We start from the raw sequence: 11636 nt of genomic DNA, 5'->3' as shown, positions 1-11636 counted from the left end.
TTCTCCTTTCCTTTCCCCCCTCTCTCTCTCTCTCTCTCTCTCTCTCTCTCTCTCTCTCTCTCTCTCTCTCTCTCTCTCTCTCTCTCTCTCTCCCTCCCTCCCTCCCTTCCTTCCTTCCTCCAGACTCCCCCCTCCCACCACTGCCTCTGTTTTCTCGCTTCTTTTCCTTGAATGGTTACCACCCAACAACCTGCTTTTGGCGCTCCTGATTGGTGGACAGCTTGTTTTGGGGGCGGGCCCAGTGTCAGGCTCGTGGGAGCTTCACCAGTGGAGAGCCAGCTCTCGGCTGTCAGAGAGCAGTCTGTCTGGAGAGGAGGCTGAAGCAGCATCGGGCTCTGTGTGCTTCATCTCCCGCTGCAAGCCTCAACACTGAAAGGACTTTCTGTGGCTTCCTGTTTCTACTACGCGACAATAACTGCCGGACGAGGACTTCAAACGGAATAAGATATCCACTAAAACTTGGCTTTTCGTATTCTGTTTCTCCTCTATTTCCTCCTTGCTGTCTTAATGCCCACGGCGGTGTGGTCAGGACCAGCGGAGGATGGGTCCGGCTGTGGAGGCTCAGGCCCAGAAGGCCGTGGATGCAGAGCAAACGCAGCAGCAGTGCTACATGGAGAAAGGGGTGATGCTTGAGCCTTTCCTCCACCAGGTGGGAGGGCACTGCTGCGTGCTGCGCCTCGGGGAGCAGACCATCTGCAAACCCCTCATCCCCCGCGAGCACCAGTTCTACGAGAGCGTGCCCGCAGCCATGAGGAAGTTTACCCCCCAGTATAGAGGTAATGCCGACTATCCTTCCTCCGCTAACCGGTGGTGTGCTTGTTAAGCGTCTCTCTGCACTGTGTGCATGTGTGGGTCAGCTGGGAGATGGTGGGGTTTTTTGTTTTTTTTGCAGGTCCTGTGTTAGGTGTTGATTTTTAGATTTTGAGGAAACGGAGCTCCCTGCTCCTGCTCAAGTGTTGTTTCTAGGTGCTTGTCAGCCACCAGAGGGCGCTGCAGCTGCAAGTGGGCCGCCTACAAACACGCCGTGTCCTATTTGTAGGAGGCTGTACTCACACGGGTAAGTCACCCATTTCATTTTCTGGCAGACAGCCAGTCCGGTGAAGAGTGAGGCTCTTCCTCGCTTTGATCCCAAAATCCACCACAAGGTCATCTGCATCTGACATGTCAACATGCTCAGCACTCTCCTAAACCTCTGGATGACTGAGGACTAATCCACAAACCCTGTGGTGACATCACCCCCACAACTCTTTTTTTTCAGGATCTTAAAAATGTAAACAGAGTCCGTGACATCAGCAAACAGAGTTTAACTTGAGCGTAGTTATCTTTAAGTTGTTTATGCTTCAGTGCCGGCAACAAATTGATTCACACAAACGTCTAATAGGATGACACGATGATGTTCAACTAACTTCACTGCAACATCAACATTCATGCAGCTTTATGCAGCGCCATAATTCAGGAACAGGTGTGATTGTGACCATATCACACAGTTTGGTTCTCCTCTTTGAACTCACTTAATAGACGAGCAGCGGAATAAACCAATTGTATTGTTATATCCCTATGTCATCCTCTATCATGAGCAGTCGACTCAACAATGTAAATTTCCTGGACGTTCTCTGGTACAGGACCAGACGGTTCGGCTGGCACCAGCCCACAAAGTCAGTACTACCTCTGTAAAAATTGTCTTAAACTGAAGACTGCATCTTTTTCACTGGAATCGTACGTATTAATATAGTGATAACGTCCATTTTGCCCAAAAAAAATACACATACTACCTTTTTATCAAGTTCTTTTCAAATATTCGCTCCGTCTATTATATGCGTCTGGACAGACGTGGCTGTAAACCACAACCTGACGAGTTGGCGAAGGCATACAACCGCAAGGGGGTAATTCTAGTTGTCATCTGTGGACATCCCCTTTTCAAAGTAGTGAGCCTCAATCATTCCCTCCCCTTGCTTTCTTGTGAATATTTTGTGGCAACGGTTCTGTCATGTCAGCATTTTCACTTCTTCATCTTTTTTTTGTCTCTTACATTCTCCATCCTCCTCTGCTTCTCCTTCATCATATTATTGGACCCCATGGAGAGGAAAGACTGTTTATGATACGAATCTGTCCTGCTGACTGTTATATGTTGTGCTCTCCATTTGTAGATGAAGCTTGTTTTTTACTGTGTACATTTACAGTGATGCTTTTTTGATGCTGTATGGTATTTATGTGTATTGTTCATAAGATTACATATTTTTTAAATAAACTGAACTTAAATTATACAGCCTTGTGTCATTTATGTTTGGCTATGACTCTCTGTGTTTCTATATGCATTTTTTGTATTACTACTTAAAAGCAGTTTGTTTGGGTTTACACCACTATAACAGCACACTGACATTGATTGATTGTAATCTTGTTCTGTTCTTTTCTGTGCTGCTTTTAGGGCTCAGTATCTCTGCCCCATCCTCTGTCGTAATGTTGTCTAGGTGTTGTAGGACAGATGTCTTAAAGAGATGTAGACACAAAATACTCACTAAAGCACCAGGTATAATTAGCAGGGATGAGAGATTCTAAGCACTTAAGAGCTTGTGTTATATTATCAGCTTTATTTTGTTTTGCTTTAATATGAGAGACACATTATCTTCCCTGCTCCATGACACACATGCCTCACAGATGTCTTTCTGTTTCCCTCTATGTTTGGCTCTCAGGTGTGGTGTCCGTGAGCTTCGAGGAGGATGAAGAAGGGAACCTTTGCCTGATCGCTTACCCCATTCAGAGTGACCCAGCAGATGATCTGGAAAACAAGGACCCCTCGGTCGAAGGCGAGCCCAAATGCGAGATGCTCATGTGGGGGAAAATGATGGCATCCTGGCCGCTTGTGGACAGCGAAAATTACAGCAAAGATGGCCGAAGCCGCCATTCTTTTAAAGACCAGGACAAGAGGTGAAAATGAAGACATTGTCCTATCAGAGACAGCAGTACACTGTGGGACTTATTACTCATGATGAAGTAGAAGCTGTAGTCAATGCACAAACAGGCGTTTTCACTCTCAAATCGAGGCTCATGTAAATTAAATAGAAGATGACGCATTGGTTCCTTTTAGAACTGTGACACAACTACAATCTATTTAAAATAATCTTTAGTTTTCCATGAATGGTAAAGCTGTAGTCTGTAGACGCCCATTAATCGACAGATGACGCACACATTAACAAACACATAGAACCGTAGGCGTTGATAGAGAGTGCTAGTTGGCCTTGGCAGCCAGAAAGAGGCTCATATAACTGCAATAGATGCATGACTGTCTATTCACAAACAATTAGTCCTGGCTTGGAGTGGCAATACATGTTGAGTTTGAGTTAAATGTTTTGGATGACTCACAGTAAGTAAAAGACACAATATGATTGGTTTCCTCTTTATATCCAATGTAACAAATAATTACTGCCCTCTTTCTCTGCTCTGCGACCTCCACACACGCTTTACAGACGAATATGAGCAGATGCTGATTTTAGTCTTTTTCTTTATTCTTCATGCCTGAGTCTAATGACGTTCTCTCTCCGTCTGCCGTTCAGCGTTCACAAGCTGGAGGAGGAGGCCGAGGTGCTCTATTACAGACTGGAGCACAGCCCCAGTAACGCTGTGCCACAGCTCAAACACAACCCATGGACCCAACAGCACCACCTGCAGAAGATGAAGGACAAGGCCATGCACTGCAACCAATACAGTATCCTTTCCCTGACTAAGAAATGCACCTGGTGCCTCGGCCAACAAGCCACCAGGACACTCCTGATGCGGCTGAATGTATACACGATTATCAGTGGCTCCAGCATGTAACTGGAGGGATATTACATACTACAATTTCTAGCTATCAATGTCTTTGTCTGGAGGAGTTGTGCTTCCAAAGCACTCCCATTAGTTACTTGATATTGATGTAATTTGCCTTTATAGACAGTATTGCAGCATTTTTGTGAATGCAGTTAAATTACATGGACACAGTTGTTGTTGTTTTTTTATCGGACCTTGTTAAGCAGTTTAATGCTTTAAACTGATTAGCGTAGATTGGAAGATGGCCACATTTTCGTCACTCTTGCCTCCATGACTCAGTTTTCCAGAATTCATCCTGCTAGAGAATCTGACATGGCGGCACACGCTGCCCTGTGTGTTGGACCTGAAGATGGGCACACAGCAGCACGGAGATGAGGTCCCCGAAGAAAAAAAGGCCAGAAAGATGAGCAAGTGCCAGCAGAGTACAGCATCTGTTTTAGGAGTCTGCCTCTCTGGCATGCAGGTGATCTTTGAGCCAAGAGGATTCACTGTTCATACGTCCTGAAGGGACAGTTGGACATTTTTGCAACACCTCTGAAGCGCTATAACTATATTATATCTCTTTATTAACGAGACTATTACAACTGTTGGTTAATCATTACGTTAATAAACCTGACTGTCATGTGTTGTTCAGAATCTACTGATATGTCTGAAATGTGCCATGAACTATTTTAGAACAATAGAGGAAAGGCTCACTCGTCTGATTTTCCTTCACTAAACAAATTTGAAAGAAAGCATTTGGTGTACAATTAATCGTTAATTATTTATTGTGTCTGACCAGTCAAGTCCACGTAAAACAAAGCCAATTTTCTGGCACGTCTTTCAATCTCGTCAAACCAATCTTGGATGTCATTCCCTCTCTACTTTGCCAATCCCTCTCTGTCTCCGTCCCTTCAGGTGTACCGGTGTGACACGGGCCAGCTGATGTTCATGAACAAGATCCACGGCCGCAGGCTGACTGTGTTGGGCTTCAAGGAGGCTTTGTTCCAATTCTTCCACAGCGGGCGGCGTTTACGAAGTGAACTCTTCTCGTCGGTGCTGTGCCGGCTCAGGGAGTTGCAAGCTGCCCTGGAAACCTGTGAATCCTATCGCTTCTACTCCAGCTCTCTGCTCATCATCTACGACGGAGCGCCCCACCAACAACACACAGAGGACGGCCTCTCGGACGAAGAAGAAGAAGAAGAGGATGACGGCGAAGAGGTGGAGGCTGAACCAGAAATGGAGGAAGAGGAGGGTGAAGTAGCAGGTGCACTTGGTTTTTCTCGCAGACCCTCCACGTCGAGCAATGGCAGCACAAGTGGCGGGAGCTCAGGTGTCAGCCAGGCTCGCTTGTCCCGCTCCGACACCCGCAGCCCCTTTGTGGATGTGAGAATGATAGATTTTGCCCACACCACCTGCAGACATTACCACGGGGACAGCGTGGTGTATGAGGGCCTGGACAGCGGATACATCTTTGGTCTACAGCACTTGATCACCATCATTTCCGAGCTGGAGAACCACAGCACAGACTGAAGACTGACACAGCGCATACACACAAAAACACACACACACACACACAAATTCAGATACAGATGCACAGAAAGAAGAGAAAAGAAGATGACTGGACTGCAGAAGTGAAAAGACTTTTTTTTTCCTTTCCTCTTTAAAAATAGACCTGGCCTGTCGTTGAGACCCAGTTCCTGTTTCTGCCGTTGGTGCTTCTCAATGTTCCTGTTTTTGTGTGTGTCTGTCTTTGGAGTATTAAAGAGACCTGCACATAACACAAACACGCCACCTGTTTGACTCACGTGATCTCTATGAGCAGATTCTGCGTCTTATCAGTTGTCAGACTGATAGCCGATGCGCTCCCAGGTTGCGACTGATGTAGTGATTTACCCGATGCCATCATTCTGTTTAGCACGGTTCAAATGGGTAGGCGTCAATTAAAAGCAGTTTGAAGTCAGGTGACAGAACAGGACTGAATGTTTTCCTTGTGTCCGATTCCAAAGAAGTCGTCAGCAATTTGCATACACAAACACTATCTGTTGATTAAGTGTGTCCTTGCACCGGCGCAGGGTTCTGCGAGAGAGCAGCAGTTGTATGAGTACGAGGACGGAGCTGATGGGAGGAGAGGTCGTGAGCGCACGCCCTCCAGTCTTCTTTTGAGCCTGTTCATTCTGCCATCCTTCTTTCCTTGTTCATCTCCACTCAAAGAGATTATATTCATATAGGTATCAGGGACAGAAGATATAGTTATTTCTTTATTTGACATGTTTCATAAAATAAACTAAAAGTTAAAACAAATAATGTGACTGAGGAGTACTACATTCCATGTTATTAATGTTATAATAATGATATCAATTAATATTGTTATTTGACATCTTTGGTACCTCTATCTTGTATTGTCCACAGTTTGTTGGCAAAGAAAATAAAGACTTTGGTTTGTGTTAAGATGTCTGTCTTCTTTCATATTCGATGTTACGTGCATGCTAAAGAAAGAAACCACAGACTTGGCTAATTTCAATGTGCAGCAATCAAATTTTATGCAAATATCCAGGATGTGAGGTCGTACCCCTCGTATGTACAAATGACTGCTCTCGTAGCGGCAGCCAATAAAAACACATGACAGAATTATTAATATCCCGACAAATACCCTGGAAAAGTATGGCCAATACACGAGGTTCCCCAGGGAGGGAGAGAGAGAGAGAGAGAGAGAGAGAGAGAGAGAGAGAGACTCGTTTCCCTTCATCTAAAACCATGTATTTGTTGAAGAGATGTTCAAATAGAGACGGGTTGTTCTGCCAGGAGGAGGAAGACGACACCTTGGGCATCTCTTACCAGTCTGAGTCAGACAGAGAGCAGTCCAACAAGCTGTTCTCAGAGACACAGGCGCTGCGTCATGAGGGGTAGCAGCGGCCTGCGTTGAGAAGAGCTATTGAGCAGAGACAGGCTTGTGTCAACAGAAAGCATGAGCCATTACCACCGCCGTGTCCTCTCTCCGGATTGCACTGCTGACGATCGGACACACAGACTCAAATTACTTATCTAAGTTTAAAGCACACTTTTATATTCATTCACTGTTTGACGTTTAATCCTAATGCAGCTGTACACATTGTTTTGTTAAATTAGAACTTAAATATCTGACAGTTCAAAATCACCAGCAGCTTTGCAGACACCATTTTTTTAATCATATCATCAACACATATGTTCTTTACATAAAGTATGTCAGGCCTGGATTATTCTGTGACCCTGTGGTGTTTTAAGAACAGCACAATAAAAGGTCAAACGCTTTACTGTAACCCAGTAAGGGACAGACACTTTGATTTTTTGAGGCTTAGGGGGGGTTTATGAGCACATACCGTATTAACACGCCACTTTTAAATGCCAATGTTTGTTGATGCTGCAGTGAAGTTAATATATTGCACAAGTCCTGAGGCAGTATAGATGTGGCATTTCTGTACTGTGATCGCAGAGGGATCTAAAGATTGATAGATGAGAGGATGGAGGGATGACGAAGATAAGCTCTTCCATATCAGCCGTACTGGGAGGGGGTGGGGTCAGCTAATGTTGCGTAACTCAGGGATCAGTGGTCTCAACCATCAATATGCAGTGGCGTCCCGAGGCTTAAACATTCAGGGCTAAAGCCCCAGATGTTTTTCAATTAGCCCCGAATATTAATTCCCCCCCCCTCCAAAAAAAGATTTTTTTTTTTAAAGATCACATCCTCAAACTACGGTTATCTCATGTGGATGCTTCGATAAAACAGTGTTTTCGGACAGGTTTGAGTAACAATTATAAATATTTATTTTTTTTAAAAGCCACTACTTTGGCTTTGGCACGAACACCTGCAGGTCGCACGAGACGTCATTCACCCAGAACAGCAGCGTCAGTCTGTCTTTGGGTAGCAGCACAACAAGATGTCACAAAAAAGATCTCGATGTTTTCCGCCCAAAGGTGGTCAGGAAAAGAAATTATTTAAAAATGTATAATTTCGAAAAGAGTGTTGCAGCTGGAACTACTAGAGGGATGTAGCTGCTAGTTGATATTACGTGGGAAAAAATCGTTCTGTTATGCAATTGTAGTGTGTGAGAATTGTGTACCTACAAATAATGAAGCTTAGGCTTCTTCTGGAGGGAAACGCAGCTAAAGTTAATGTGAGGGTATAACATCTTGTTTATTTTCTTTCTCATGAAATGCCTCAATTCAATTCAGTCCAGAAGAGCAGGTACCTGTAGGGTACGTGGAGAGTGTTTCTATGCCTAAAAATTTCGGCGCGCGCACAAACCTTTCAAGGCTAAACCCCGGATGTGTCCAAATCCTAGAGACGCCTCTGTCAATATGACCCCATTCTGCCATGATACTGTTTGTATGCAATGCATTCAACACTGCACACACTGTAGATCTCTGGTATTCTATACCACAGAGCTTGCCTGCCCCTGCATGACACACGTGTGCATGTGTGTCCTTGTAGCCCATTGATTTGTGAAGTGGAGCAGTTGCATAATGGTAAAAAATCACTATGGCAACAGCAGCCTTTGCTGGGAATGAAACGGTGTTTTTGGGCCATGAGCTTCACAAAACATGAGTAACCTCTATACTACTCTATTCATTCACTATGTCTGCTCCATCATTTTATGAGCATTCTGTGATCGCACATCTTTGCATATGGACACAGTGGTGCACACTTCCATTCAAAGCAAGAAGTTAGAAATGCGGAAGTTAGAGGTCATGCATTATGCAAAGGGTGCAGACCAAATGTATGTTTCACTGCCACAGCTTTCCTCTTGGCCCTTTGATGTTTATAGGAGTTGTCCTTGACTGCCTCTCAAATAGAGACATGACAGGACACACTAACATCAGGAAAAACAACTCAAATCGTTCAATTTTTATTTGTGGTTGTTTGTATTTGTTGTGTGTCTGTGAGTGTGTGTACGTGTGTGAATGTTTGAATGAGTCCTGATAGATGCTGCATAACGTATAATGCTTAATTCTTCTTGCATAAAATGGCTCACATCCTCCACACACACACAGCGTAATCTCTGTACGCTAACACGCTCACAGTGACAATGCTAACATGCTGATGATTAACAGCTAACATTTACCGCACAGATCCCCTTTGTTTAGCATGTTATTGCATGTCTATACAAAAATAAATGTAAAATGAACAAACATTACAAGACCCGTAACACATACTTTGATGTTTTTTCATGCACTTTGCTGGCCAGATTTGACCAAGCTGAACAAAATAAATAATCTTTTTTTTAAAACTAACTTTCAATACTTCCAGGAATCGTTATCCCTAAATAGATAAAATCATGCCACGACCCCATTCCAATCTAAATCTTTCAATTTATAAAATCCATGCTTTCTCGCTTGATCCATGTCCTTACGTAAGCACAGCTGCAGACAAACTATACCAGAATCCGCGTTGAGTGGGTTTTAACCACTCAGCAGAACCAAACCGACTGTTTACGAGAACGTGACCTCACAGTGGAGGCTCGGTGTGTCACAGAAGTAGAGAATTGTGGAGAAGTGGAGGGCAAAAAGCAAGAGAGGAAAAGTCGATCTGATGTGTAATTGAAAGGGTTACATAATGGCGGCAGTGACGCTGTCTGCCGGGCGCTGGCCTCGACCTTGCCTGAGGCCCCTGTTGTACTCACGGCATGCTGGGCCGCTCTGTCAAGCTCATTCACACTGACCTCTTAATTACTATAATGAACCCTCAGAGGCACAGATTTAATAAACAACATCTTTATTCTAGCTCACCCAAGAGGGTCAAATGAAGGAAGACTTTCGGCCCTCTGGAAACACTCCATGGGTGTTACTCTGGCTCACATTACACTATTCCACTGCCAGGCTTCGATTGGATTAGTTGTGGATTACAGCAGTTTAGGGTTAGGCTTGGAAAATAGAAATACTATGATTACATAAAAAACATTGCGAAACGTTTTTGTTATAAGTGGCTGTGCCTTCCAAATGGAGCCTCAGCTGTCCACAGTCTGGCGTGGTGTCAGTGATAGACAAGTGCCAGACATGGTGTTGTGACAAGTTTATTATGAAATGAAAATTCAAACATTGCAGTCGAGGATTATAATGTGTACCCTGGGACTGAGTGATATCAATATCCCTTTCCCCTCTTATGGACAATCCTCAGTGGTGGATTTACATAAGCCCTTCATATACATAGATATATAAATATAGGTATAATTATACTGTATCTACTACTACTGTGTTTTTGCTAGTTGTAACTTCTTCATCATGCCTTCTACTCTCATTATATGAATAATTTCTGTCATATGCATTGAATGTGTTGTAACTCTGTTACATTGTTTATTCTGTAAACATGACATAGCAGTGTACTTCTGTCCATCTGATAGAGGGATCCTCCTCTGTTGCTCTCCTGAAGGTTTATTCCTTTTTTCTTCCAATTAAATGTTTTTTTTGTTGCAGTTTTTCCTGATCCGATGTGATGTCCACGGACAGATGATGTCAGATTATAAATCCCAATTTAATTTGTGATTTTAGGCTCCACAAAATGAATGTAATTGAATAAATAGTGTTTGCGTGGATGTGTGTTTTTATTTACGATAATGGCGATTCCCACAGAACCCCTCAGATCATAAAAAAACATTTTTATCTTCAAAGGTTTCCAAAAATCTTACTGTCCTGGGTCAATATTGACAATGACATGTACAGAATATTTTTTTTCTAACTAGATTTTGAGAATGAGTATTTCTAAACAAGATACAGATTATGAATATACTTTAGTGAAATGTAAGTGTTATATTTGTTATGACAAATACATTCAACTTATGTCCGACATTGATCATGTCAAAACATTTGAAACACTTTAAGCAATAACTGTACTCAGCAAAATACACTATTCAATGGTTGTTGAGGACAAGTGTACAACCATTGCAGCATGTTTCTTTCCAGGGGTTTCACTTCCATATAACTCATTTCATTTGAGTCATGCAAAGAGGGAGACTGTCCCCCTCATTACTGTATATCGTACCTCTGTAACGCATGTCCAGAGTATCCATTGAGACTGCTAGAGCCCAGCAAAAAAGCACATCAGTACCACAATGAATGCATAGTGAATGGCATTGCACAGATCTCACAATACATTTACAAACATGTGTATTATCATTTGTATTAGTGCGAATGGTAGCTTACTGCTCAAAATATCATTAAAGAAAACAAATTGTGACAATGAGGCCATCTTCTGGCCATCTTGTGTCATGTATCACAAAACATTTAGCGCGGACCCTTTTTACATTTGGATGTCACTCATTTTATAAATTGTCATGTCATGTGTTTTCATTAACTGACCACATTTCAAAGTAATATAATAATAATAATAATAATAATAATTAATAAAAGTCCTTCTGATTAACACGGCTAACGTTACCTGAAAGGAATACATCAATATGTACGTGACCTTGTAGTTATGTTCTGTGTATTTCTTTATTTAGTTGTCATCTGTGACTCTCCACTGTTGATACATTATATATTATAATTTTGATATACTACAGCTGGCTCACAGTAGCTTCATTGGATTTCCTAACTTTATTAAAACAGCCAAGGTATCTATCTTCTATGAGTTTAATTTGCGTCATTTTTACGGCGGAGTTCAGACTGACAAGAATCTTATTTTCCAGACAAAGATGGAAGCCATCAAGCAAGAAAATGAGTCCACTGCTAAACTCGGATCAAGATGGAGATGCTTGTTTACTCTCAGGACAGGACTGACAGCAGCAGTTTGAGTAACAGGAAGAGGGAAGAGGAGGATGAGGAAAAATTACAGTTACCAAACTGTTTCATTTCAAGAACAACAACAGCTGTATTGTGTA

General features: G+C 42.8%; 1 protein-coding gene across 1 annotated transcript; it reads left to right on the top strand.

Moving 5' to 3' along the window:
• Positions 1 to 312: 312 nt before the first annotated feature.
• LOC137796634 (inositol hexakisphosphate kinase 2-like) lies at positions 313 to 6205 on the top strand. The gene is made up of 5 exons (XM_068594669.1): positions 313 to 776; positions 2691 to 2925; positions 3552 to 3703; positions 4092 to 4267; positions 4702 to 6205. The coding sequence occupies exons 1-5, from the start codon at positions 542 to 544 to the stop codon at positions 5314 to 5316; spliced, it is 1413 nt and encodes a 470-aa protein (XP_068450770.1). The 5' UTR covers positions 313 to 541; the 3' UTR covers positions 5317 to 6205.
• Positions 6206 to 11636: the final 5431 nt, after the last annotated feature.

Source organism: Clinocottus analis, unplaced genomic scaffold, assembly GCF_023055335.1.
Source record: "Clinocottus analis isolate CAN_PGR_092001 unplaced genomic scaffold, fCliAna1.0.p SCAF_3, whole genome shotgun sequence".
NCBI classification, from domain to species: Eukaryota; Metazoa; Chordata; class Actinopteri; order Perciformes; family Cottidae; genus Clinocottus; species Clinocottus analis.
The sequence above is the reverse complement of the archived record's forward strand: the minus strand, read 5'-3'. Positions and strand labels throughout refer to the sequence as shown.

Excerpts from the sequence above, each read along its gene's own strand:
- LOC137796634 (XM_068594669.1), top strand. The coding sequence starts at position 542 with ATGGGTCCGGCTGTGGAGGCTCAGGCCCAGAAGGCCGTGGATGCAGAG. Across the intron at positions 777-2,690 it reads GTTTACCCCCCAGTATAGAG|GTGTGGTGTCCGTGAGCTTC; the intron begins GTAATGCCGACT and ends TTTGGCTCTCAG. Across the intron at positions 3,704-4,091 it reads CATGCACTGCAACCAATACA|AATTCATCCTGCTAGAGAAT; the intron begins GTATCCTTTCCC and ends TCAGTTTTCCAG.